Source organism: Dipodomys merriami, unplaced genomic scaffold, assembly GCF_024711535.1.
Source record: "Dipodomys merriami isolate MVZ:Mamm:240054 unplaced genomic scaffold, mDipMer1.0.p SCAF_138, whole genome shotgun sequence".
Lineage (NCBI taxonomy): Eukaryota > Metazoa > Chordata > Mammalia > Rodentia > Heteromyidae > Dipodomys > Dipodomys merriami.
The window spans coordinates 18,342-46,163 of NW_027202693.1; the positions used below are offsets into that span (position 1 = coordinate 18,342).

The following is a 27,822-nucleotide window of genomic DNA, read 5'->3' on the forward strand; positions in this document are numbered from 1 at the left end:
ACCTCCGGGCGCCCCTCCCCGCCCCGCTGGTTTTTTGGTGGGTCCAACAGGAAGCGCCCGCGTGACGTCGTGGCTCCGCACGCCCAGGCCCCGCCCCTCCGCCGCGCGCGCGGCCCTGGCCCCGCCCACAGCGGCATCCGCAGATTCGCTAGGTCGGCTCCTCAGGCCGGCGTGGGTCCCTTCCCTTGGTTGAACATTCCTCCTCGGAATCCTGAGAAGACTTTTGCATTGTAGCCATTCCCCCCCCCACCCCCCTAGGTCGGGAGTGGACTGTCCCTTGGGCTGTGCTAGTCGGAAAGATCCAGGAGGAAAAAAAAACAAAACAAATAGCTGACTCTGCCAGCAGGAGTGGGCTGCCTGGGCATGACTGTCTTCGCCTCTGGAGCCGAGCCGGCGGGGAATCTGCAGTCGTCTCGACTTCGGGCCGCGCGAGGAAGAGGCAGGAGAGAAGCGCCCAGGGGCTGGCCCCGCCCGCCTCGCGAATCTGCGTCCGTCCAAAGCGCCGCTTGAGCATCCCCGGCGCTGCTGGCCACCTCCCCGCGCTCCGCCCCCTTCCCTCGGGGACGAGTCGCTGCTTTCGTCGCCGCCGATTCGCCGGGAGCCCAAGAGAGAAGCAGCTGGGTAGTGGCGGTGAAGCCCACTCTCCGGGGAATGCGGCCGGTCTCCAGAATCCCTGGGCCGAACCTCTTGAGCCTTATAGGCCGCTGGCCACGGCAAGGCCACTACCCTCGGCTCCGCGGAGCTCCCGGGGGCACCCGTGGCGAAAGTGCGAATGCGGACGCCGCGCCCGCTGGGCCTCGTGCAGGTGGCGGTGGTGTTTGGTGCGCGCGCCGGGGAGGTGGTGGTGGTGGGGGGGGGCGCCGCCGCCGCCACCGCTGCGGGGCCGGGTGTCGCGCTGCCACCGCCGCCGCCGCCGCCGCCTCGCGCCGCTGAGGTGCTGCGCGGGGTGGGGGAGGGGAGCCGCTCTTCGCGAGCGGGTGAGTGGGGTCGCGGCGCGCGTGCGCGCGGAGGCCGCGGGGCGCAGAACGCGCCCGGGCGGGAGGAGAGGGCAGCGGCGCGCGTCCCCCGGCCCCCCCCCCCCCACACCTCCCGCGCGGACTCGGACCGAAGCCGGGGTTCGGGATCGGTCTCGCGGTGTTTCCAACGCCCCGGAGAGGCGTCCCATCTTGGGGCTGAGAGTCAGGGCGCGGGGCCGGGAGCGAGAGCCGGGCTCGGCCCGGGCCGCTGGCCGGTGAGGAGGCGGGAGGGGGCGGGGCCTGCGGGGCGGGGGAGGGGTCTGCGCCGAGGCCGCGCGGGGAGAGCGGGAAGGTGAGGGGCACGAGCGGGGACCCCCGAGCGCAGAGGCAGGAGGTGGGGCGAGGATGGGGCGCCATGGGGAGGCTGGGTGCCTGGGGCAGAACCGAGGGGGGTGTGTGTGTGGGGGGGGACCGGACCACGGTGAGGCGTGGACACGGGGGTGATGAGAGAGGACCTGGAAACCTGGGTTAGCCAATGAGGGGGAGGACAGCGGAGTCCGGCAGGGTCCTGGACCCCCTTTGCGTACCCCCTCTTTTCCTCTCAGTGTAAATGAGCAGAGATGGATCAGGAAGGTGGGGGAGATGGGCAGAAAGCCCCGAGCTTCCAGTGGCGGAACTACAAGCTCATCGTGGATCCTGCCTTGGACCCTGCCCTGCGCAGGCCTTCTCAAAAGGTGTACCGCTATGACGGCGTCCACTTCAGCGTCAACGTGAGTGCCTGGCCTCTCTCTCCTGCGCCCCTCTCTTCTTTCCCTGGCCTGGAGCCACCGGACCCATGGCATCCTTCTCAGAAATCAGGGAGGAAACCCAGCTCTGTTGCAATGGCTGGGGAGGGTCTTCACGTGGGCAGGAAGCTTAGGGCCCAGACACCTGGTCTCATCCTGAGCCACCTTTTCTCTTCCTGACTTCCTTGCTAGGACTCTAAGTATATACCAGTCGAAGACCTCCAAGACCCTCGTTGCCATGTCAGGTCCAAAAACAGAGACTTTTCCCTCCCAGTCCCCAAGTTCAAGGTAAGTGTCTGCTAGTTTTCTTGCCATGGTGGCCCTTGGAGGGGGTAGAGGATCTTGGCACTCTGGACTTCACATAGCCTGATAAGATGAGTGCTCCAGTGACATACTGACAGCCTGATCTAACCACTCCTGAGACTGTGGCACTGAGAGGTTTGGGACAGGAGGTACACATGTATAGCAGTGGTATCCAGATGTTTCCTTGGCAGCAAGGGTCTTGACTTCTGCCATTTCTCTGACTGTGTCTTTTATGACAGTACATGGCAGGGCAGTGGGGCATCCTAGTTCATCCACAGGTAGAGGAATGATAGAGCACTGCCTTCCAGGAGTCCTCTGTTCCTCACTTTTTGTCCGGTCATATGCTCCTCCATCTTGTTTCTTAAGCGCATTCCCACTTCTCAGTCTAAGCAAGCAACTTTTGGGCCTTGGACTGAGCCTAGAACTAGTTCTTGGTTTCCTTCAGTTATTCTTTGAGTTCTTTTCTGAGTAGTTTGTGGGTATATATACTTGTTTTTTTTTTTTTAAACTTCTTATGCTTTCTGTGGACAACCTCTTTCATATCAACCCAAATGTTGGTGACTTTCAAATATCTTATCAGCCAATGTCAGTCTTGAACTCCAGGCTTATGTGCCTGGTAGAGGTAAACAGCTCCACCTGGAGATCCCATACACACCTCAAACTCAAGAAACTTAAAACAAGTTTCTTTTAACCTCTTAATACTACTCTCCTTTCCTTTTTCCCTCTACTGACAAAGGGCAGCACCAACTACCCAGCTGCCCAGGCCAGAAACAGGGAGTCATCCGTTTTATCTTAAAAATCTTTCTATTTTCATTCCTTAATGCAGACCTTTGTATTTGTTTTACTTGGTTTTCCCCACTTATATTTTTTGCTCTATTCTGCAGTCTTTTGTGTCTGATTTTATTGTTATTTTACTATTATTGTTCAGTGTGTGTTTTTGGGCATTGCGCATATTATTCATCTGGCCAAACCTTATCTTCCACCTTATCTTCCTACATTCCTTTCACACTATACACTTTTGATTTTTTTTTGTTTGTTTTTGTGCTGGTCCTGGGGCTTGAACTCAGGACCAGGATGCTGTCCTTACGCTCTTTTTTTTAAATTGTTGTTACTAGGGTACTGTCCAGAGAGGTTATCATTTCATAAGTCAGGTGATGAGTACCTTTCTTTTTTTTTTTTGGACAGTGTCACTCTTTCCTTTGCTTTCCCGTTTCCCCCTCACGTCCCTGCCCATAAAATACATAGTTTCTTTTTTACATAGTGTATACCAAATAGCATGATTGCATCTATCCACCCTTCCTCTGCCTCCCTCTTTGCTCCCCAAAAGGGGAAAAAAAACCCTCAAAAGCAAAAATAAACACACCCAACATCACTTGAGCCAAGGTTCCACTTCTGGCTTTTTTGATGATTAATTGGAGATAAGAGCCTCACAGAGTTTCCTGCCTGGCTGGCTTTGAACAGTGATCCTCAGATCTCAGCCTCCTGAGTAGCTAGGATTACAGGCGTGAGCCACTGGCCCTACACTCTGATTTTTAGAAAGTGCCATATTGTGGAGTTTCCTGGCCTAAAAGTCCTTGTTTTGGTGTAGCAAAACAGACAGAACCAGAATGATACCATCTCTGAATCCTTCCCTGATTCTACTCTGTACAAAGGTGTCCTTCTCTTGGTTCCTTCTCTACACTTCTCTTGGCACCATATCACGCTGTGACTGTGTCTGTGTATCTGCTTTTTTCAATGGGAATCTTTTTTCCTTCTTTATATTTCTAATGCTTGGCCCATGACAGTCAGAAGGTGAGCTAGTCAATTGTTTCTCTACAGCTACTTCCTTCACATAATTATTCTTCCATTTGTGTGTTTTGTTCCTAGTTTTTGTGCCACTTGGTGAGAAGGATTCCAGGAGAGAAAGGTCAAGACTGATAGAGCTCTTGTGACCCTCCTTCTTTTGCCCTGCAATCTCCTAGATCTCTCTCTTGATGGCTAAAGTTTTCTAAAGGGCAAAGGGTCAGTGGTCAGTATAGAGACCCCAGACCAATTCCTCTCCTCTCCACAGCTGGATGAGTTCTATATCGGACAGATCCCATTGAAGGAAGTGACTTTCGCAAGACTGAATGACAACGTGCGGGAAACCTTCCTGAAGGATATGTGCCGAAAGTATGGCGAGGTGGAAGAGGTGGAGATCCTTCTTCACCCCCGTACTCGGAAGCACCTGGGCCTGGCCCGAGTGCTCTTTACCAGCACCCGGGGTGCCAAGGAAACGGTCAAAAATCTCCACCTAACCTCTGTCATGGGCAACATCATCCATGCCCAGCTTGACATCAAAGGTGAGGGTTTTCCTGTCTGCTGCCCAGCATTGGTCTCCAGGAACGACATGGAGGCACATATGCTTCCATGGGTCAGGCAGGTGATCGTCATGATTCCTTGTCTGAAACTCTTGGGGCCAGGTGTGTCTTGAAACTTAACAATATTTCAGATTTTAGAGGAATCCTGGTACATATATGATGTTGTGTATATCATTGTCAGCATGGTTAATGAGCAATCTCAGTCAAGCATGGGAGTGTATCTAAAATCACATGAATTATAGTAAATAAATCTGGATGCCATGTTCTCAAAAAATATTAGGTTTTCAGGGTTGGCTTTTTGTTTTGTTTTTCTTTTTTCTTTTTCTTTTTTCCTGGTCCTGGGGCTTGAACTCAGGGCCTGGATGCTGTCCTTGAGCATTTTGCTCAAGGCTCTACCATTTTGGCACAGATCTACTTCCAGCTTTTAGGTGGTTAATTGGAAATAAGAGTCTTATGGACTTCTCTGTCTGGGCTTGCTTCAAACCATGATCCTCAGATCTTGGCCTCCTGACTAGTATTACAAATGTGAGCCACCAGTACCTGGCTACTTTTTTTTTTTGGTGCTGGTTCTGGGACTTGAAAGTTCTGGGGCTCAAGGCCAGTGCTCTGCTACTTGAGCCACAGCTCCACTTGCAGCTTTTTCTGAGTTGATTGAAGATAAGGGTCTCAGGCTTTCTTGCTGGGCTGGCTTTGAACTGCAATCCTCATACCTCAACCTCCTGAGTAGCTAGGATTATAGGGATGAGCCACTGGTGCCCTGCTTTTTTTTGGTCAGTGATGGGGCTTGAACTCTGGGCTTGGGTGCTATCCCTGTGCTCTTCAGCTCAAGGCGAGCTCTCTACCACTTGAGCCACAGCACCACTTGTGGTTTTCTGGTGGTTAATTGGAGATAAGAGTCTCATAGACTTTTCTGACTGGGCTGGCTTTGTACCGTGATCCTCAGATCTCGGCCTCCTGAGTAGCTAGGATTACAGGCGTGAGACACAGGCGCCTGGCTGTTGCCCTGCTTTTTTGGTAGGTAACTGGGTACTGGTGACATAGTAGTGATTGCATCCGTAGCATGCAAGCCACTGGATTTGCTCTCTATCACTACTGGAAAGAACAAATAAATAAAGCAGTCCTGAATTTGCTTTCAAGGGGGGGTAGGGAAGCTGAAGGTATGGCTTTAATGAGGCCCGAGTTCAAACCTCACTCCATCACCACAAAAAGGAGCAATAAGAAAAAGTAGGCTCTATGTCAGATTGCAGGGTTGTAGCGCCATCTGAATGGGGCAGCTGTTTGGCACTAGCCAGCTTGTAAGAGGGAATGAGGACTAGTTCCCAAGTTTGAATTTCGAAAGAAAACTTCGTAATCTCATGCTTTTTAAAACAACTATTACAAGCTGGGTGCTGGTGGCTCACGCCTGTAATCCTAGCTACTCAGGAGGCTGAGATCTGAGGATTGGGGTTCAAAGCCAGCCTGGGCAGGAAAGTTTGTGAGACTCTTATCTCCAGTTAACCACCAGAAAACCGGAAGTGGCGCTGTGGCTCAAGTGGTAGAGTGCTGGCCTTGAGATGAAGAGCTCAAGAACAGCATCCAGGTCCAGAGTTCAAACCCCATGACTGACTGAAAAGAGACCAAAAACATTACATTTTCTCGAATTTTTTTTTAAACTAGTGTGCAAATTATATAAAATGCAATGTAGGCTAGATTGTCTTGAGGCTGCTCTTCTGTAGCCTTTGAGGTGGGAGGTGCTTAGCATTAGATAAACCTGGGTTTAAACTCTTCTGCCAGATTTTTTATTTTGTTAGTATATGTTAGTTATATAGGGGGAATTTCATTGGACTTTTCCCCTGATGTGTATATACTATGTACAGTATATACAATATGACCGTGTTGATTAGTTGTGTGTGTTGAGTTGATACTGGGACTTGAACTTATGGTTCTGGCTTTTTGATGCTTCATTGGAGATAAGGATCTCATGGACTTCCCTGCCCAGGGTGGCTTCAAACCACAATCCTCTGATCCCAGTCTCCTGAATACTTAAGATTAAAAGAGTGAGCCACTGGTGACCAGCCAGTCAGTTTCTTTCTTTCTTTTTTTTTTTTTTTTTTTTTGTCGGTCATGGAGCTTGAACACTGGGCCTGGGCGCTGTCCCTGAGCTCTTCCGATCAAGGTGAGCGCTCTACCACTTGAGCCACAGCGCCAATTCCCGTTTCCTGATGGTTAATCGAAGATAGGAGTTTCACGGACTTTCCTGCCCAGGCTGGCTTTGAACTGTGATCCTCAGATCTCAGCCTCCTTGGTAGCTAGGATTACAGTCATAAGCCACCAGTGCCCAGCCAGTCAGTTTTCTTTACACTTGTAAAATAGGGACACTGATGTGTTTTTCCCTCTCTCCTGTTGATCATTCAATATACTAGCATATATATAGGAATGTTACTAGTAAACTGAAACGTGTCAGAAGAATTTTTTTTTTTTAGTAGTAAAGTGGTAAGAGATAAAAGAGTAAGTTCCTAAAGATAAAGAAATAAATAAAGATAAAAAACTGGGCTGGGAAGGTGGCTTAGTGGTAGAGTGCTTGCCTCCCATGCATGAGGCCCTGTGTTCGATTCCTCAGCATCACATATACAGAAAAAAGCCAGAAGTGGCACTGTGGCTCAAGTGGTAGAGTGCTAACCTTGAGCTGAAGAGCTGAGGGACAGCGCTGAGGCCCAGAGTTCAGGCCCCATGACCGATGACAAATAAATAAATAAATAAATAAATAAATAAATAAATAAATAAATAAATAAATAAATAAAAAAAATTGAAGTCTAAGGAGGGAACGGACAACCACACAAGGAAAGGAGTTGTTTTCAGCTTCTTTTCATTTTTCTCCCTGTAGGACAACAACGAATGAAGTACTATGAACTGATCGTCAATGGCTCCTATACCCCTCAGACTGTACCAACTGGAGGCAAGGCCCTGAGTGAGAAGTTCCAGGGTTCTGGTGCAGCCACGGAGACGGTGAGCAGCTGTGGCCACCACAGCCTTGGCCACTTAAATACAATGCCTAATTACCAGGACTAGGACCTGTTTTGAGAGGTTCTAGGCTTCACTGTTAGGTAAAGGAACTGTTGAGGTAAATGCCCATTTGCTTTCAAACGACAGAACTAGGATTCTTGGTTTGAGGCAAAGCAAGTTTTTAAGCCGTGTCTGATCTCTTTCCTTTCTCCTTGTTCCTCCAGACTGAGTCCCGCCGCCGTTCTTCTTCGGACACAGCCACCTACCCAGCAGGCACTGCTGTGGTGGGCACCCCTGGCAATGGTACCCCCTGCTCCCAAGACACAAGCTTCTCCAGCAGCCGACAAGACACCCCATCCTCTTTTGGCCAGTTCACCCCTCAGTCATCCCAAGGAACACCCTATACATCTCGGGGCAGCACCCCCTACTCTCAGGACTCCGCCTACTCCAGCAGGTATAGCACAAGCACCATGGGGGCCCCTGGCCATCCAATCTGGAAACAGCCAGCTGCCACAGGGAAGAATCCCAGAGTCTGAGATCACTGAATCCAGTCTGTAGGTTTAGCAGACAAACTGCTGTCTGCAGAGAGATAGCCAGAACTGGGCGTGTAATGCTTTGGGGTCAGTGCAGAGCACCTGTGGGTATGCGAACAGGGAGGTCAGGTTTGGTGACGTGGAGATGAGCCCAGCTCCCTCTCCCTTTTCTTCTGCAGCACCACTTCAACCTCCTTCAAGCCCCGGCGGTCAGAGAACAGCTACCAAGATTCCTTTTCTCGCCGCCATTTCTCTGCATCTTCAGTTCCCACGACTGCCTCCACAGCCATCTCAGCCACCACCACCGCCACCGCTGCTTCTTCCTCCTCCTCTTCCTCCTCTTCCTCCTCCACTTCCTCCTCCACCCCTTCCTCCTCATTGTCCTCATCTTCATCGTCATCATCCTCTTCTACATCTTCTCAGTTTCGTGCTTCTGACTCAAACTACCCAGCATATTATGAAAGCTGGAATCGCTATCAACGCCATGCATCTTACCCACCTCGTCGAGCAACTCGAGAGGAGCCTCCTGGTGCCCCCTTTGCTGAAAACACAGCAGAGCGCTTTCCACCTTCATACACCTCCTACTTGCCCCCTGAGCCCACTCGGCCCACTGACCAAGACTACCGGCCTCCTGCCTCCGAGGCCCCACCCCCAGAGCCTCCAGAACCTGGTGGAGGTGGCGGTGGTGGGGGGACCAGCCCCGAGAGGGAAGAAGCTCGGACCTCCCCCCGCCCAGCCTCACCTGCTCGCTCGGGCTCCCCAGCCCCAGAGACCACCAATGAGAGCGTGCCCTTCGCGCAGCACAGCAGCCTGGATTCCCGCATTGAAATGCTGCTCAAAGAGCAGCGCTCCAAATTTTCTTTCCTGGCCTCTGACACAGAGGAGGAGGAAGAGAACAGCACTGCGGGTCCTGGGGCTAGAGACCCAGGGAGTGAGGGGCCTGCCGGGTCAAGTCACGGGCCCTGCACACCCCCTCCAGCCCCGGCTAGTTTTGAGGATGTGGCTCCTACAGGGAGTGGGGAGCCAGGGGCTGCCCGAGAGTCTCCCAAGGCCAACGGGCAGAGCCAGGTGAGATGGGGGTCAGCTAGAAGGGGGGCTTGGGGCCTAGGAGGCAGGGTGGACCTGGGGAGGGGAAGGGAACTAGACAGGAAAGTGAGTTTGGAGATGAACCCAGGAACACAGTTTTTTCTGTGCCTCTCTCCACCCTTGCAGGCTTCTCCTTGCTCTTCTGGAGAGGACATGGAGATCTCTGATGATGACAGGGGTGGCTCACCCCCTCCGGCCCCAACGCCCCCCCAGCAGCCTCCACCTCCACCCCCTCCGCCGCCACCACCTCCTCCCTACCTGGCTTCTCTTCCTCTTGGTTATTCTCCCCACCAACCTGCCTACCTCCTCCCACCCCGCCCCGATGGGCCACCGCCCCCTGAGTACCCCCCACCTCCTCCTCCACCACCCCATATCTATGACTTTGTGAACTCCCTGGAACTCATGGATCGACTCGGGGCTCAGTGGGGAGGGATGCCCATGTCCTTCCAGATGCAGACCCAGATGTTAACGAGACTCCACCAGCTGCGACAGGGCAAGGGATTGACTGCTGCCTCTGCCGGGCCTCCTGGTGGGGCCTTTGGGGAGGCCTTCCTTCCTTTCCCACCCCCACAAGAGGCTGCCTATGGTTTGCCCTATGCTCTTTATACACAAGGGCAGGAAGGCCGTGGAGCATACTCACGGGAGGCCTACCATCTACCTTTGCCCATGGCAGCCGAGCCCCTGCCCTCTTCCTCAGTCTTGGGAGAAGAGGCCCGGCTGCCTCCCAGGGAGGAAGCAGAGCTGGCAGAGGGCAAAGCCCTACCATCAGCTGGCACTGTGGGCCGTGTATTGGCTACTCTAGTCCAAGAGATGAAGAGCATCATGCAGCGAGACCTCAACCGCAAGATGGTGGAGAATGTGGCCTTTGGAGCCTTTGACCAGTGGTGGGAGAGCAAGGAGGAGAAGGCCAAGGTGAGGAGGGCTGCTATCTGGACTTGGAGACCAGGGCTTTGCTGGATGAGATCTACCTCAGACTTCTCCAGGCTGCACAGTTCAAAATGAGAGAGGTCAAGGCAAATGAAGAGTCAGGCTATGGATACTCAGGGACATATTAGCTGGGCAAGGAAGTTGGGCCAAGCCACAGGGAGTCAAGCACAGGACCAAGAGAGAGCTTTGTTCTAGCTCTGTTGCTTGCTTTCAGTGGACATGGCAGTTAGGCAGTTCTGGGCTTGGCTTGTCTTTGGCCATCTATGAAGTGGGAAAAGAAATAGTTGTATCCTGTAGTTGAGGGTCTAAATGAACAGATCTGAAAATCATACCCATAAGGGCCTGGTGGAGGCATGGGAGGGGCCAGTGAAGGGATTTCTGTGTGGCTGGGTCTTGGGCTCAGTCCCCATGGTGCCTGCAGCCATTCCAGAATGCAGCCAAGCAGCAAGCCAAGGAGGAGGATAAAGAGAAGACGAAGCTCAAAGAGCCAGGAATGCTTTCCCTGGTAGACTGGGCCAAGAGCGGGGGTACCACAGGCATCGAAGCCTTCGCCTTTGGGTCCGGTCTGCGAGGAGCCCTGCGGCTGCCTTCCTTCAAGGTACCCAGAACTGTACTTCTATTTTTTGTGGGATGGGAGAGGGGAGGCTTTCCTTGGAGCTGTGATAGTGGGAACTGAGTTTGAAATGGGCCCAATCTTCTTCATCCTCCAGGTAAAACGGAAAGAGCCGTCAGAAATTTCAGAAGCCAGTGAGGAAAAGAGGCCCCGACCCTCTACTCCAGCTGAAGAAGATGAAGATGGTAAGTAGGAGACAAGGCAAGAGAGAGGACTACATGAAGTTCTGATAGAAAAGCAAGAGGCAGAGACAAAAGGGAGGGACAAGGGTATTGTGAGGGCAAGGTACAAGTGGAGAGGTAGGTTGGTATGAGGTTAAAAGGAAAATAAAGTGGTCTTAAGAGTTGTCACAGGCCGGGTGCTGGTGGCTCACGCCTGTAATCCTAGCTACTCAGGAGGCTGAGATCTGAAGATCGCGGTTCAAAGCCAGCCTGGGCAGGAGAGACCGTGAGACTCCTATCTCCAATAAACCACCAGAAAACCGGAAGTGGCGCTGTAGGTCAAGTGGTAGAGCACTCGCCTTGAGCTGAAGAGCTGAGGGACAGCGCCCAGGCCCAGAGTTCAAGCCCCACGACCGACACAAAAAAAAGAGTTGTCACAGATGGGTTGCATGAGATGTGTTCTCCTTGGATTGTAGTTGTGTAGAATGCTGGTTTTAGTTGGTTTGTGTCTTGATTTTTCTACTTAAAATAGAAGTGACAGACCTTGGAGATTATAATAAGTCACTACCTACATTTACTGTTCATTCCTGCAGCCTCTCTTTCACTTCATCCAAGTCTCGGCTGTTGGTTGACAGCTTCTGCGGCTTGAAACTTAACTGAATCACATCTACTGCCTAGTGGCCCATTGTCCTTAGTTCTCTTTCTCTTGGGTCAGACATGACAAGTTGTTTTCCTCTTTCACCTGGCCTAGAAAAGGATGAAAGATAAAATGGGTAGGATGTGCCTAAAATGATAATTATAAGAAATAGCAGATAAATGTAAAGTTTTGTGTTTCATTTGCTGCTTGCTAGGGCGTTAGGTGGACAGAAGCATATGTAAAACTCCTAGGACCAAACTGATGGTTGAAGATAATTGCTCTCACCGCCCTACACCTCCTTTTTGTTTTAGACCCTGAACGAGAGAAGGAAGCTGGAGAGTCAGGACGTCCAGCAACTAAGCCCCCAAAGCGAGATGAAGAGCGAGGCAAGGCCCAAGGCAAGCACCGGAAGTCCTTTGCTCTGGACAGTGAGGGGGAGGAAGCATCCCAGGAGTCTTCCTCTGAGAAGGTGAGAGCCTAGGCATGTTAGCTCAGAAACTTGCTTTATTCTTGTTTGGAGGTGCTAGGGATTGAACCCGGTACTTGGTAAGCAGGTGCTCTACCATTAGCTCCCAGAAGCTTGATCCTCAGTCTCTTCTCTCAGAGTCAGCTTCTTTCTGGGCTCGAGCCTAGACAGCTGTATCTTCTCATGGTACAGTTGTCCCTTTTACCCACCCCACCCCCACCCCCATTTTTTTTCTGTGCCAGTTTTCGGGACCCTGTACTAAGGCTGGTGCTCTACTATTTAAGACACACCCCCACTACTAGTTTTTTGCTGGTGGATTGGAGATAAAGAGTCTCACAGACTTTTTTTTTTTCGGTCAGTTGTGGGGCCTGAACTCGGCCTGGGCACAGCTCTTCAGCTCAAGGCTAGCACTCTACCATTTGAGCTACAGCGCACTTCTGGCTTTTTCTGCTTATGTGGTGCTGAGGAATCGAACCCAGGGCTTCATGCATGCAAGACAAGCACTCTACCACTGAGCCATCTTTCCAGCCCATCACAGACTTTTTTTTTAACCCAGACTGGCTTCAAACCTTATCCTCAGATATGAGCCATCAGTGACCAATAGTTCCTACTCTGTTAATCCCCATTTGTTCTTTTCCTTAAGGATGAGGAGGAGGATGAGGAAGATGAGGAAGACGAAGAAGGAGAAGAAGCAATGGACACCACGAAGAAGGAGGCAGATGCATCAGATGGTGAGTGCAGATAGTTGGGGAGAGCTCTTCTTGGATAGGAAGGGATTTTGGTCACCTGACTTACACTTTCCCACACCCATATCTTTCCTGTGTGGACACCTTTGCCCTCCACAGTAGCAATTGCTTTAGCTACAGTCTTTAAGCTTTAACTTTGGTGCTTACTTCTTCTGAAACACCTCTTCCTTTGAAATAGTGCAGCAAAGTCTTCATATTTCGCCAAGTCCTGGAGATGAGAAGGGTCTGCATTATCCTCCTCCCCTTTGGTGTTACCAGACCAGACCTTCCTACCTTTGATCACTGTTCTTTAAGGTCTAGTCACCAAGCTAGCCTCCCTCTTCCCTTCCTAATAGCTCCGGTCACCCAAATACTCATCCAGTTTAAGACCTGTGGGTTCTTCACATCTAGGTTTGGGTATATGATGTCGACTTCCTTTCCACTTACTCGTTTAGAAATCACTTTATGGCTGGGCGCCAGTGGCTCACGCTACTCAGAAGGTTGAGATCTGAGGGTCATGGTTCAAAGCCAGCCCGGGCAGGAAAGTCCATGAGACTCTCATCTCCAATTAACCACCAGAAAACGGGAAGTGGCGCTGTGGCTCAAGTGGTAGAGCACTAGCCTTGAGATGAAATGCTGAGGGACAAAACCCAGGCCCAGAGTTTGAGTCCCATGACTGACAAAAAAGGAAAGAAATAGCTTTATGGCCCTCCTCAGTGCAAGTGCTGTTTTAGGTACTTAGGGTACAACAGTAACTGAGGCAAATGGCTCCTGCTTTTGAGGGCTTGCTTTTTGAGGGCTTGTTGGAAGAGAGACGGAGACTTGAAAACAAGCAAGTAAATCCTGTTGGGCTTTGAAGAAGATGAAACAGTAATAGGGTAGAGTAATAGTGCAGTAGACTGAGGAGTCACTTCTTTTTTGGTGGGGGGCGGGGGCAGGGAGAAGGGATTGGTCATTGGGCTTGAATTAAGGTCCTGATGCTGTAACTCAGCTCTTTCACTCAAGGCTAGCACTCTTTATTACTTTGAGCCACAGTGCTACTTCTGGTTTTCTGGTGGTTAACTGGAAGTAAGAGCCTTACAGACTTTCCTGCCCAGGCTGGCTTTGACCTGTGATCCTCGGATCTCAGCCTTCTGAGTAGCTAAGATGACAGGCATGAGCCACCAACACTCAGCTAAAAGAAGTCACTTTTCTACATGATAGGCAAGTTGTGCATTTCAAGAGCCAGGATGGTACCATGCATGATCTGAGAGAATCCTCCTTGCTTGAGCAGAGGCTAGGTTGCTGCCAATGTGACTACACACCTACCTATACTCCTTGGATGCTTCTTGAATTTCTTTCCTTTGTCCTTGCTGTTATGTTTTTCATTTGGGTTCTGGTAGTAGTCTTTAATGGTTTCTGTCTCAATCCTTCTTCCTCCATTCTAATATATTTTTCCAAACTACTGGTAAACTTGTCTTTCCAGACATGTGCAGACGTTATTAACCTCTCTGCAGTCTTTTCCTGGTTTCCTATTTTCCACAAGGTGATCAGTAATTCAGCTCTTACTTAATCCATTCACCTCCATCTCACAATTTTCTAGAGCCCTTGCCAGCCACTACTACCATCTAGCCTGGATTACTTAATCTTACATTCCTTAAAGATTATGGAGTTCTGGGGCTGGGAAGGTGGTTCAGTGGTAGAGCACTTGCCTTGCATGCCTGAGGCCCTGGGTTCGATTCCCCAGCACCACATAAGCAAAAAGAAAAAAAGCCGGAAGTGGCACTGTGGCTCAAGTGGTAGAGCGCTAGCTTTGAGCTGAAGAGCTGAGGGACAGCGCCCAGGCCCAGAGTTCAGGCCTCACGACCAGACCCCCCCCAAAAAAAAAAAAAAAAAAAAAAAAGATTATGGAGTTCTCAGATTTCTTTATTTTTATTTTCATTTTGTTGGTCGTGGGGCTTGAACTCAGGACCTGGGCACTCAAGGCTAGTGCTCTACCATATTCAACCACAGCTCCACTTTTTAAAGAAAAATATTCCCTGGGTTCGATTCCTCAGCACCACATAAGCAAAAAGAAAAAAGCCAGAAGTGGCGCTGTGGCTCAAGTGGTAGAGTGCTAGCCTTGAGCTGAAGAGCTCAGGGACAGCGCCCAGGCCCAGAGTTCAGGCCCCACGACTGGACCCCCCCCAAAAAAAAAAGAAAGAAAAATATTACTATTTGTTTGGTTTTGAGGCACTGAGGAATCAAATCCAGGGCCTCATACATGCTAGGCAAGCACTCTACCACTACGCCACATTCCCAGCCCTTTTTTATGTGTGTGTGTGTGTATGTATGTGTGTGTACTGGTCCTGGGGCTTGAACTCCTGTGCTTAAGGCTAGCGCTCTACCACTTAAGCCATAGGTCTACTTTCAACTTTTTTAGTAGTTTAGTGGACTGGCTTCAAACTGTGATCCTCAAATCTCAGCCTCCTGAGTAGTTAGGATTACAGGTGTAAGCTACCAGTGCCCAGCTCTGATTTCTTTTTATAGAGTACTGGGATTTGAACTCAGGGCTTCATGCTTTCTAGAAAAGCTGACAGCTACCAGGTGAGCCAGGCTTCGGGTGGGCTGAGTGCAAGGATTCAGGCATGCACCACTATCCTGGCTGTTTATTAAGCTTCCTTTTTGACTCTAGGATCCTTTCTCAGAATCTGCTGGCCCATCTTGGTGCTTTAAGCAGCTATTTGTCAGTCTCTAGGTCTCTGTCTCTTCTTGCCTTTGACGTTTTTACATGGCAGGACTCCCATCCGTCTTGATTTCAATGTCTCCTTAAAGAGGCCTTCCCTGACTCATTGGCTTTTCCAGTCAGAATCCAGGGCTCTCCCCCTGACTTCCCAGCCCCCAGCATAGTGGTGATTGTCACCTGTGAGCAGAGGTTTGCTTATTTTACTCCTTGACGTCTTGGACTTCCAGCCCTTGGCTTATCCTGAATACTGAGTACTGAGTCAGAGAATGACCCCACAGCTTGACCAAGTGAAGGTCTTCTCACCTCGCCTGATTGCCCCTTCTGGATTTCCAGGCGAGGATGAGGAAAGCGATTCGTCCTCCAAATGTTCTCTGTATGCTGACTCAGATGGTGAAAATGGTAGCACCTCAGACTCGGAGAGCAGCAGCACATCTGGCTCCACATCTTCCTCGTCTTCCTCATCCTCGTCTTCATCATCCTCTTCATCATCCGAGTCCTCCTCTGAAGAAGAGGAAGAAGAGGAACAGCCAACATCAGTTCGCTCCGCTTCACCGCCTCCCAGAGAAGCCCCAGCGTCCCTCCCAGCGCCTGCAGAGGAGCCCGAGCCAGAGAGGACTACAGGCTCTCCAGCCACGCCTCTTCCTGAGCGGGAGACATCTCCAGCAAGGCCTGCAGGTAGGCAACTTGATGTGTGTGTCTCTGTCTGAAAGAACCTACATTCAGTAATGGTTTACCAGGGTGTGTGACTTTGCTGGAGAAACTCATAGAGAAAAACGGCATGTTGTCCCTCTTGGAGACATTGCCTAACCCTCAATGAGAGGTTTAGCTACTATCAGAGTAAAACAAGATGGTCTCTGCCTGAGACCACTTGAGTTAAAGAGAAAATGCCCAACTTAATAAATCCCTTCTCCTACTTCTCACTGTGTAGTGTAATATGTAGGCAAATATTAACTCAGAACTTACTCAGTTCTGCCTTTGCTTTCTTTTGTGGATTTTTACGTTTTGCTTTTTTTTTTGTCAGTTGTGGGGCTTGAACTTACCACTTGTGCCACCACAGCATTGCTTCCAGTTTTCTGGAAGTTAATTGGAGATAAAAGTCTCACAGAGCCAGGTGCCAGTGAGTGGCTTACACCTGTAATCCTAGCTACTCAGGAGGCTGAGATAGAGGATCACGGTTCAAAGCCAGCCCGGGCAGGAAAGTCTGTGAGGCTCTTCAATAAACCACTAGAAAACCAGAAGTGGTGCTGTGGCTCAAGCGGTAGAGCGCTCGCCTTGAGCTGAAGAGTGCAGGGACAGCGCCCAAGCCCAGAGTTCAAGCCCCACGACTGACAAAAAAAAAAAAAAGGTCTCACAGGCTTTCCTCCCCAAACTGGCTTTGAACCTCTATCCTCAAATCTCAGCCTCTTGAGTAGCTAGGATTACAGGCGTGAGCCACTAGCACCTGGCCATTTTACTGTTATTTCATAACATATACATACAGATTCTCTTACTCTGGGAACTGTCTGTCCAGATAGTAGGTATTAGGATATTTGTTGATAGGGTAAGGTTTCCCGGGAGGTGCTGTTTTTCCACTCAGAAAGTTGTGGTCCATGAGGAGAGATGTGCCAAGTAAGTAGTAAGTACATAAGCAAGTCTATGATTGCAAACTGATAAGCACCACAAAGGAAAAATATGGGGCATTCAGTACCTGCACGATCTGTGGAACTAGTAACAGCTTCCTGCTGAAGCGTAGTGTGCTGAATCTAGGCAGAAATAGGCACAAAAAAACTTGAACAGGGGCTGGGAAGGTGGCTCAGTGGTAGAGCACTTACCTTGCATGCATGAGGCCCTGGGTTCGATTCTCCAGCACCACATAAGCAAAAAGAAAAAAAAGCTGGAAGTGGTGCTGTGGCTCAAGTGGTAGAGCGCTAGCTGAAGAGCTGAAGAGCTGAGGGACAGAGGGACAGCACCCAGGCCCAGAGTTCAGGCACCATGACCGGACCAAAAAAAACAAAAAACAAAAAACGAGCCGATACAAAGGCCATAAGGCCAGGGATTAGCAAGTGGACATAGAAGAGAGCTAACTTGGGGAATTGAGAGCAAGAAGTGGTGCATGACTGAAACTGGACGCGAGGGCATGGATCATGCCATGTAGAATGTGGAGACTTATTAGGAGTTTGGTCTTTGGTCTTGAGAGCAGTAGGAAGCCCTCAGAGAAGCCGTGATCACATTTGTGATTTGAAAAGGTGCAGTGCAGAGAGGAGTTGGAGATAGGCCAAAGTGATATAGGGAAGATGGACAGGCAGGCAGGACTTCTGTGTCTTAGCAGTGTCTTGACTGTCCAAGGTGGGTAGAGGCCACAAGAAGATCTAGTGCTGGTGCCTGCTGATCTAGGCCAGACCCTGCAGGATGAGTTGAGCCTCTCCTGAAGCTGTCACGTAGTGCAAGGGCCTGGAAGGCCACAAGGCACTCAGAAGGTCATCAAATATAACCTTCTGTTCTCTATGGGACAGGAAAAGAAGAGGGACATGGTCACAAATGCATTTCAGAAAGTCCATTCTGATAGGAGGAGGAGAAGATTGTAAGTGGTCAGGGAAGAGGTAGGCTGGCATTAGAACATTTAAAGGACTGCATGAGCCAAACAAGATGGTTACAGTGAGATAGATGATGGCGTAGAAGTGGGATGAGCACAGGAGATGGTGAATTGTTAAATTACTCAGCAGGAAAGGAGACCCAGGATGGTGAACTGAGTCTAAGAAGAAAATGGCTGCATTCAGTCGGGGTTGAGTTTCAGATGCCCCAGGACCTCCAGTTAGAAACATGACTGTTAGATCACAGCTCATTTAAGCCCTGGGAGGAATAGGCTGGAAGGTAGATGTCTGTAGGCGGTGACTGTGCAGATAAGGAAAGAGGGTCTGGAGCCTGTGAGTCATTTTAGACAAGTGAGCAAAGGAACCCAAAGAGGCTAGAACAGAATTGGAAGTAGAGTAGGGGTGGTGAGTTTTGAGCACCAAAGGGAGTGCAAGTTTTGTGGCTTGTGTGTGTGTGTGTGTACATGCACACGCACGTGTCAGTCCTGGGGCTTGAACTCAGGGCTTAAGCACTGTCCCTGAGCTTTTCTACTCAAGGTTAATGTTTTACCACTTGAATTATAGCTCCACTTCCTACTTTTTGTGGTTAATTAAGAGATAAAAGTCTCGTAGACTTTCCTGCCTGGGCTGGCTCGGAACCGAGATCCTCAAATCTCAGCCTCCTGAGTAGCTAGGATTACAGGGATGAGCCCCTGGTGCCTGGCTTTACTCCCTTTTAGAGATGAAGTGTTTGAAGCTTGTTGAGGTACAGGAATGTGCTTCAGGTTTCCTAACTAGGATTGAAAGCAAAGAAAGAATGAGGGGTTGATGGAAGGTTTAGCTTTTCAGAGTGGATGAGATGGATGCATTTCTACACTCAAGGAAAGAAGGTGGACCAGGCAAGGGAGAGATTTTGATGGAGTAACATTCCTGGAGGGTATGGCCGGGCCTCTAGATATGATGGGGAGGGATGGGTGCATGGGGAGCTATGGGCTTTTGTGCTTGAAGCTTTTGCCCTGAGCGGCAGGTACATGAGAGACAGCTAACATAGAAACCTTGCACAATGAGGGGAGTGGGAGGCCGGGGGGGAGGCTGCCTGGGCCTGCCAGCAGCACAGAAGTCCTGCAGAAACCCAGGCCTGGGAGGAGGTTCCAGTGGTAAGATGAGGATATAGAGTACACAAAGTACTGTGAAAGGAGAAGACCCAGTAAGGGTCCTGGGGACAAGGCAGGAGAAATAGGGTAAGCCAGGCATGGTGGTGCATGACTGTAATCACAGAACTTGGGAGGCTGAGGCAGAAGGATCTCAAGTTTGAGGCCAGCCTAGACTAGAAGAGAGTCTTTAAGAACCTGACTAAACATCCACATCCTTACTACACCCGTGTGTGTGTGTGTGTGTGTGTGTGTGTGTGTCTTTAAGAACCTGACTAAACATCCACATCCTTACTACACCCGTGTGTGTGTGTGTGTGTGTGTGTGTGTGTGTGTGTGTGTGTGTGTGTGTGTGTGTGTGTGTGTGTGTGTGTGTGTGTGTGTGTGTGTGTGTGTGTGTGTGTGTGTGTGTGTGTGTGTGTGTGTGTGTGTGTGTATATTTTCTTTTGGAAAAAATTGAAGACAGTTCTTTGCTCTTTACCAAATAAGAAAACAGAAAGTGGTGCTGTGGCTCAAGTGGTAGAGCACTAGCTTTGAGCTGAAGATTCAGGAACAGTACCCAGGCCCAGAGTTAAAGCCCCATGACCAACAAAAAAGGGGAAAAAAGAGAGAATAAGAAAACAAAGCAAGGAAACCTGAGTCACAAAGGGCTAGGTGGGCCTGTGGTAGGAATCTGGGTAAAGGCTTCGAAGGGCAGCTGCCCACACTTAGCTCCAGACAAAGTATGGTTCTTGGTAGCAGGAACCCACTTAAAGGCTGAGTATCTAGTGGCAGGAACCCATTTTAGCCAGATTAAGTATGGAAAGGGATTCACAGGGCTAGGTACCAGTGCACCTGTCTTTAATCCTAGCCACTCAGGAAGCTGAAATCAGGATCGTAGTACAGAGGCAACCTGCCCAGGAAAGTCAAGGAGACTCATCTCCAGTTACCCAGCAAAAAGCCAGAAGTAGAGCTGTGGCCCAAGTAGTAGAAGTAGTAGGGCATTAATTTTGAGCAAAAAAGCTTAACAGTGCCCAGGCCCTGTGTTAAACCAGGACCTGCTCATGTACACACAGACACAAAAAGGGATATACAGGACATAGCCAGGTGCTAGAACCCAAAAGCAGGAACCAGAACATCTTTCAGCTTTGCCTTATTCTGATCTGATGCATTATTTTCTCCTTGTGCAGATGGGATTCCTCTGCTTCTCTATTCAGCATAGGGTCACTGCCAAGTGGCAGACCTACCCATTCCTATCTCCATGGGCTTTTTTTTTGGTTGATTGTAGGGCTTAAACTCAGATCCTGCGCACTATCTTTGAACTTTTTTGCTTAAGGCTATTGCTCGACCACTCTGAGCCACAATTCTACTTCAGTTTTCTGGTAATTAATTGGAGAGGAGTCTCATGGACTTTCCTGTCTGAGCTGGCTTTGAACCACAATCCTCAGATCTCAGCCTCCTGAGTAGTATTACAAGGGTGAGCCACCAGCACCTGGCCCTGTCTTAGTTCTTATTACTAGAAAGTTTTTGATTGGGCTGGTTAGGTGACATTTTAGTCCTGTCAGTTAGTGATGGCCCTGGGAAGAAAGGAGTAGCCCATGTAGTAGGAGTTACCTTTTGGTGACTTTGTAGATCCTAGGATGTTGAGAACACTTTTTCTTCTCCTGGGGTGGGTGGGTGGTGAGGTAGTGCTGGAATGTGAACTCAAGACTTCTCACTTGCTAAGCAGGAACTCCTTATCCTTAGCACCATTATGCCACACTTCAGTCGGTTGCTTTTTTTTTTTTTTTTTGCCAGTCCTGGGGCTTGAAGTCAGGGCCTGGGCACTGTCCCTGAGCTTTTTACTCAAGGCTAGCACTCTACCACTTGAGCCACAGCCCACTTCTGGCTTTTTCTGTTCATGTGATGCTCAGGAACTGAACCCAGGGCTTCATGCATGCTAGGCAAGCACTTTATCACTGAGCTGCATTCCCAGCCCTCGAGAACATTTTTATGCAGTCTGGCCTTCAGCTGCAATCCCAATGGGTCTCAACCTCCCAAGTAGCTAGGATTATGAGCATGAACCATTAGCCCTTGGCTCATTCATTGACAGGTGTATCTTCAGTGAATGGGGTGAGCAGGCAGGGAGTGAAGGGAAATTTGTGTGGAGAAGCTAAGATGGGAGGGAAATTGATTCTGGCGGTTAGGAACATGCACAGTGGGAGAGGTGGTCCCAACGTGGTAGAAAGGAGGTGAGAGGACTCATAGCAAGCCATTGGATGGGCCTGGGCTGGGTGCCTGGGGCCTCACTGGCTTCCAAGTTTGGGCTGCTGCTGCCTGAGATTCCTGTGGTATCCAGAGCCTTGTACACAGCAGCCTGCTCAGCTCAAGGTATTGGTTGAGACTGGACTGATTGATCACTGGCTGCCTGGCCTAGCCTGGGTTCTGGCTGCTGTTTAGTTTGAGTGGCAGCACCAGGTGAGAAGTCACTAAGTTCGTAGAGGCCCAGGGCAGAACAGAGCAGCAGATAAGAGCATGAATTCAACCCCAGTTACCTGAATGTTGTTGCTCTGCTACTTGCCAGGTGTGTGGCATTGGGCCGGTTATTTTTCTCTGTGCCTGTTTCCTCTGTGTGAGGTAGGATTGATCGGAGTACAGTGTGGATTCAGTGTATGTCAGGGACACACTCATGTGGCTGTTACTCGGCTGTGGCCAAAGCTAACTGTAAGATGCCAGCCACCAGCTTTCTGGAGAGCCAGCAAGGCTGGACAGTGGTGGTGGCCTTGAGCTGGAGTATCAGAGGGCAAAGGAGCAAAGAAACGCCATACTCCTTGTCCTGGGGGCTGAGCTGGGGAGGTTAATGAGATTCAAAGCAGCCCCCCTCAGAGACAGTGTGTCCCTTGTCTAATCTGCCACTCGTCCCTTAGATTTCAGCTTCCACCTTGGCCTCTTGATGCGCGGTGTCTTCTGCCCCCCTGCCTACTAGGGCAAATCCCGTCATTCAGCTTTTTACATTGAGTCTTTTTCACCTCACTGCCCCCAGAGAATATTGTTACTGGGTAAAGTGGTGGATATTTTTGTTTCCTCTGGCTAATTGGATCTTCAGAGAATTTGCAGTGGACAAAAAGTGGTCTTGGCCTGTGTGCCTAGCTGTCCCGTGTGAGTCTGTTTCTGCTAGTCTTGGTTTAAAAAAAAAAAAAAAAAAGGCCATTGAGTCTGGGTGCTTGTGAGGAGCCTTCCTCCACCATCTTCCAGCGGCTCCACATTTGATCTGAGTGGTCTTTTCCTGTTGGACTTGAGCTCTGTGAGGACATCAGAAGCATTTTTGCCCAGTAGTTGTCCCCATACCTGACATATTTGGGGTTCGATGGGCCTCTTGACCAGATGGGTGTGTGCAGGTACAGCTTTCCATCCTGTCCAGGAGCTTGAGGGCAGAAGGGGGGTGGGGGGCTGTGAGGCAGACACTGAGGGAAAATGTGTAGCCTATGGCTGCCCCGCCCCACCCAGGCCTCCTGGCCCTCGTGATCACGTCTGATAAGGTTGAGCCTGCACGCTAACCCTCTCCCTTTCCCGGTGTGCTTTCTTCCCCAGGTCCCACGGAGGAACCACCTCCCAGTGTGCCCCTGCCTCCCCCAGAGCCCCCAACAGGCCCCCCGGGCCCCACTCCCCGCCCGGATGAGCGCCCCTCTTCTCCTATTCCCCTCCTCCCCCCTCCCAAGAAGCGCCGGAAAACTGTTTCCTTCTCGGCCACGGAGGAGGTGCCGGCCCCAGAGCCTCCCCCAGCCGCCCCCCCGCAAGCCAAGTCTCCCGGCCCAGTCTCCCGCAAAGTCCCCCGGGGTGTGGAGCGGACCATTCGCAACCTGCCCCTGGACCATGCGTCTCTGGTCAAGAGTTGGCCTGAGGAGGTATCCCGAGGGGGCCGGGGCCGGGCAGGGGGCCGCGGCCGGCCCGCCGAGGAAGAAGAGGCTGAGCCAGGGACGGAAGTAGACCTGGCCGTGCTGGCCGACCTGGCCCTGACGCCCGCCCGGCGCGGCCTGGCCGCCTTGCCTCCCGGGGATGACTCGGAGGCCACAGAGACGTCCGATGAGGCAGAGCGCTCCAGCCCCCTGCTCAGCCACATCCTCCTGGAGCACAACTACGCCCTGGCTGTGAAGCCCACCCCTGCCGTGCCGGCCCCCCGGCCCCCCGAGCCAGTGCCTGCCCCTGCCGCGCTCTTCAGCTCCCCCGCCGACGAGGTCCTGGAGGCCCCCGAGGTGGTGGTGGCTGAGGCAGAGGAGCCAAAGCAGCAGCCACAGCTGCAGCAGCAGTCAGAGGAGAGGGAGGAAGAGGAGGAGGAGGAGGAGGAGTCCGAGTCCTCAGAGAGCAGCAGCAGCAGCAGCAGCAGTGATGGCGAGGGCGCTGTGCGGCGGCGCAGCCTGCGCTCCCACGCCCGGCGCCGCCGGCCGCCGCTGCCCCCGCCCCCGCCCCCGCCCCCGTCCTTCGAGCCCCGCAGCGAGTTCGAGCAGATGACCATCCTCTATGATATTTGGAACTCAGGCCTGGACTTGGAAGACATGAGCTACCTGCGGCTCACCTACGAGCGGCTGCTGCAGCAGACAAGCGGGGCTGACTGGCTGAACGACACCCACTGGGTCCATCACACAAATATCCTGAGCCCCAGAATATGGCCTTCCTGTACAGGAAAGCAACCACGGGCTGCGGCAGGCGGGGGGGGGGGGGGGGGGGGGGGGGGGGGGGGGGGGGGGGGGGGGAGTGGGGGGAACCTCCCCATTAGCAGGGTGGCCCGTCCTTCTCGGGTCTTGCCTGGCACTGCGCTCAGTTCCCTCTCCAGCTGTGGGCCTCAGTGCACTGCATCTAGCCAGAGGTTTCTCTGGCTGCCCAGCCTGCTTCTCTCTGCTTCATGCCTTTTGTGCCTCAGTTTTCCTGGCAGAAGAGGCGGGGTCTGAGTGGACTCCTCCCACCTGCTGCCCCCCTGCAGCAGACATGCTTAGCTGCTCACACCAACACCTTCTGCTTGCGCTGGGGCTGAGGTGGCTAGACAGGAGCGCGCCCCAGGGAACCACCTGTTCTCTTCCTTAACGCCCTGCACTCACCAACCTGAACACTCCAAAGCGCAAGCGGCGGCCCCAGGATGGGCCCCGAGAGCACCAGACCGGCTCGGCGCGCAGCGAGGGCTACTACCCCATCAGCAAGAGGGAGAAGGACAAGTACCTGGATGTGTGCCCCGTCTCGGCTCGGCAGCTGGAAGGCGTGGACACTCAGGTGGGGCCCTGCCCTAACTCCAGGCCCATCCCATGGGGTCTTTCTCTTTCTCCTCCCCCCCCCTTCCCTCCATCACTCACCTCCTCCCTATCCTGCTTCTCACAGGGGACTAACCGTGTGCTTTCCGAGCGCCGCTCTGAACAGCGGCGGCTGCTCAGTGCCATCGGCACCTCGGCCATCATGGACAGTGATCTGCTAAAGCTCAACCAGCTCAAGGTAAGGAGTGGGACCTGGGCCCGGGAGGAGGCACTGCTCCTAAGGGAGGGGGGAACCAATCCTGAGACCCCCATGGTGGGTGGCAAGATGGGAGGCCTCTAGCAGTACCGTCTGCTCTCTGTCCCCAGTTCCGAAAGAAGAAGCTCCGCTTTGGCCGGAGCCGGATCCATGAGTGGGGTCTGTTTGCCATGGAGCCCATTGCAGCTGATGAGATGGTCATCGAGTACGTGGGCCAGAACATCCGCCAGGTGAGGCCACGCTGTGTGGCAGGCTGGCAGCCAGGCAGCCCTCACCAGCGTGAGTTCCAGGACTTAGCCAGTGAAACCGGTGTCCTTACAATAATAGGTACCCAGCACCCAGATATTAGTAGTCCAGCAGCAAACATGATCGAGACTTTCCCTTTAAAAATGGGAATTGCTGGGCGCTGGTGGCTCACACCTATAATCCTAGCTACTCCGGAGGCTGAGATCTGAGGATTGAGGTTCAAAGCCCAGGTGGGAAAGTACATGAGACTCACCTTAGATAGGAGGTTCAAAGCCAGCCCAGGCAGAAGAGTCTGTGAGATGGTTCTCTCCAACCAACTACCAAAATCCTCAAAGTGTGAAGTGGTAGAGGTGATCTTGAGCAAAAAAAAAAACTAAGGACAGTTCCCGGGCTGGCTTGAGGGTGTGGGACACACACCCTCCCACACAAAACAACAACAAAACCAGGGGGAATGAGGGAACATTGGCAAGTAATAGCAGAAAAGAATGGTGCTTGACAACAGGTTTGGCACACCAAGATGGTGTCTTAGCTGCATGAGGAGGAGGATTTTCCAGGCCTTGGGTCAGGAGTGTGCTCCTGATTTTGGAAAAACATATACTAAGGTTTGACAGTAGTGTGGTCCTAGGAGGGCAAAGGGGTTAGTTAGCATGTCAGAGAGCTGAAGGTCCATGGTGGTGCTGTGCGGGGTGGGGGGGCCCTCCTTTCTCCATGGATCCACATTGGGACTGTGGTAAGAAGGGCTCTGGAAGCTACGCCGCAGAGGGCTTTGGGAGTTAAACCTGGCTTTGCTGTGAGGAGTGCACTAGTAGCTAGTGCTTGAACACTGGTACCAGTGCCTGGCTGTGGCAGAAATCCGGGTCAGGGTAAGGGTGGTCTGGCCTGTGCAGCAGAGGCGACAGGAGTTTGGCGTCTGGGTAGCTAGCCAGTGAGCTGACTGGAGGGTGACGGATGAAGGAGTCGAGTCCCTTTCTCAGGCCACCGTTCGCCACTAGGAGTCCGAAGCCCAGTGAGATGATGAAGAGGACAGGGCAGCCCTGTGGGTTGTAGGCGCCGCACATCCAGGCATGACGCCCAGCAGCTCCAGTGAGGTGGCCTCTGGCCACAGATGGAGATTTGGGAGGAGCTGACTGGCGGCCAGAGCTCTGGGCGGGGTGAGGTCACCCACGGAAAAAGGCAGAACGCTCTTGGTCCTTTTTTTTTTTTAATGCCAGTCCCAGGGCTTGAACTCAGGACCTGGGCTCTGTCCTTGAGCTTCTTTTGCTCAAGGCTAGCACTGTTACCACTTGCCACAGTGCCACTTTTGGCTTTTTCTGTGTATGTGGTACTGAGGAATGGAACTCATGGCTTCATGCATGCTAGGCAAGCACTCTACCACTGAGCCACCTTCCCAGCCCATGGTTCTATTTCTTCCACAAAGCCAGGAATCCTGATGTGCATGAGCTGCACTGCCCCAGCCAGCTGCCCAAAGGGGCTTTCTAGGGGGAGGATTGTAGGAGAGGAGATGAAGCAGGGTTCTGTTGGTGAAGTGACACTGTCATTTCACAAACTGCGCCAGTCCCACGGCAGTTGGAGGTTCTGCAGCCACCAGGCAGGCGCTCTAGGAGAGGCCAGTTCCGTTTTGTCTGGAGTCCTCTTGCCAGTATCTTAGGCAGAGGCCAGCTGCAGGCCCAGCCTTGCTCATGTAGACCCTAGAGCCTGCAGCCTCTCTGCAGGGGCTGTGGGGTCTGGCCTAGGTCCATGTGGAAACTGAGGCGAGAAATTCAAGACTTCTGTGCCTCTCGCCCTCCCAGATGGTGGCGGACATGCGGGAGAAGCGCTATGTGCAGGAGGGCATCGGCAGCAGCTATCTGTTCCGTGTGGACCACGACACCATCATTGATGCCACCAAATGTGGTAACCTGGCCAGGTTCATCAACCACTGCTGCACGGTGCGCTGGGGACCGGGCTGGGGGGGGGCAGAGCGGGGCGAGGGGGGGAGAAGGGCAGCCACCACTCACACCTCCGTTCCTGCAGCCCAACTGCTACGCCAAGGTGATCACCATCGAGTCTCAGAAGAAGATCGTGATTTACTCGAAGCAGCCCATCGGCGTGGATGAGGAGATCACCTATGACTACAAGTTCCCGCTGGAGGACAACAAGATCCCGTGTCTGTGCGGCACTGAGAGCTGCCGGGGCTCCCTCAACTGAGGTGGGCAGGACTGGTGCCCACACCCCTATTTATTCCCCCTTGGTGCCCTGAGCTCCCAGCACCCCAGCCTTAGTGGGCTCCACAGGGCCCACCTGCCCCCCGTGTCCGTCCACATGTGGGGGTTATGGGCCCCGAGCCCAGCAAGGGAGCCTCAGTTCCTCCCTCCCCGTCACCCCTGCCCACCCTCCCAGGCCCCTCATTTTTTTTCTTTGCGGAGAAGAAGCTGTAAATGTTTTGTAGCTGCCAGCAGCTGTTTCCTGTGGAAACCTGGGGTGCCGGCCTGTACAGATCCTGTTCTTGGGGGCTGCACAGCTCTCATGCTTTGTGTTAATGGGGACTTCCCCTTGTGCCCTGCGTGCACCCCTCCCCAGTTTCGGGGTCTCTAGGGGCAGTGGCCATGTTCTCCCCTGGGGGGCCCTGCGGCCCCCTTCCTGGGGACTCCGTGCCTGCAACCCTGCCTCATCTTCTGTTCCTGCCAGACCCTGTGGGTTACCCTCCCACCCTGGCTTCTGGGGGCTCCGGCTCAGCCAGGCCAGGATGGTGGGGGGTGGGCCCTTCTTGTTGGGCTGGATTGTACATATGTTAATAGCGCAAACCCAACGCCACATTTTTATAATTGTGATTAAACTTTATTGTACAAAAAGGCCTCGGTCGTTATCTTTGGGGCGGGGATATGGGGGTTGAGGACATGGCGGGTCAAGAAAAGGAGGGAAAATGGGTGGTCTCATTTGCAGTGGGTAGGAGGAGCCCACAGGCAAGAGCCCAGATTTGCAGACCAACACCACTGCTTTGGACGCATCACCTGACAGGCTGTAACAGCCATGCCAGGAATCCCCCACCAAGGCCAGCCAGAGTTGGGCCAAGGTCAGGCCTTCCTTCCCTTCCCAACACCACAGCTGCTGCTGGGCCTCCAGCCCCTTGGGAAATCTAGCAGGAGGGAAGAACTGAGGTCATGCAGCGGGAATGAGGTCGCCCTGCTGCCTTCATCCTGTGACCCCCAAATCCAGCACCCCACCC

At 52.2% G+C, this 27,822-nt stretch overlaps 1 protein-coding gene across 5 annotated transcripts; it reads left to right on the forward strand.

Annotated features, from left to right (window-relative positions):
- The first annotated feature begins 155 nt into the window (after positions 1-155).
- On the forward strand, positions 156-27,437 carry LOC138825555 (histone-lysine N-methyltransferase SETD1A). Of its 5 annotated transcripts, XM_070020189.1 has the most exons (19): positions 1,070-1,231; positions 1,562-1,726; positions 1,934-2,029; positions 4,095-4,365; positions 7,247-7,368; positions 7,590-7,819; positions 8,078-8,966; positions 9,111-9,896; positions 10,333-10,509; positions 10,622-10,709; positions 11,634-11,791; positions 12,432-12,519; positions 15,551-15,892; positions 22,467-23,519; positions 23,965-24,137; positions 24,243-24,353; positions 24,482-24,601; positions 26,408-26,545; positions 26,631-27,437. In XM_070020189.1, exons 2-19 carry the CDS (start codon positions 1,577-1,579, stop codon positions 26,802-26,804), a joined length of 5,166 nt encoding a protein of 1,721 aa, XP_069876290.1. In that variant the 5' UTR covers positions 1,070-1,231; positions 1,562-1,576; the 3' UTR covers positions 26,805-27,437. The 5 variants fall into 5 exon arrangements, with proteins under 5 accessions (XP_069876287.1, XP_069876288.1, XP_069876286.1 ...); XM_070020186.1 differs by lacking the exon at positions 1,070-1,231 and adding an exon at positions 156-805 and having other exon boundaries at positions 23,965-24,353; XM_070020187.1 differs by lacking the exon at positions 1,070-1,231 and adding an exon at positions 951-977 and having other exon boundaries at positions 23,965-24,353.
- The last annotated feature ends 385 nt before the right edge of the window (positions 27,438-27,822 follow it).

Coding starts and splice junctions, on each gene's coding strand:
- LOC138825555 (XM_070020186.1), top strand. CDS start 1,577: ATGGATCAGGAAGGTGGGGGAGATGGGCAGAAAGCCCCGAGCTTCCAG. Junction 1,727..1,933: donor GCGTCCACTTCAGCGTCAAC/GTGAGTGCCTGG, acceptor CTTCCTTGCTAG/GACTCTAAGTATATACCAGT. Junction 23,520..23,964: donor CCACTGGGTCCATCACACAA/ATATCCTGAGCC, acceptor AACGCCCTGCAC/TCACCAACCTGAACACTCCA.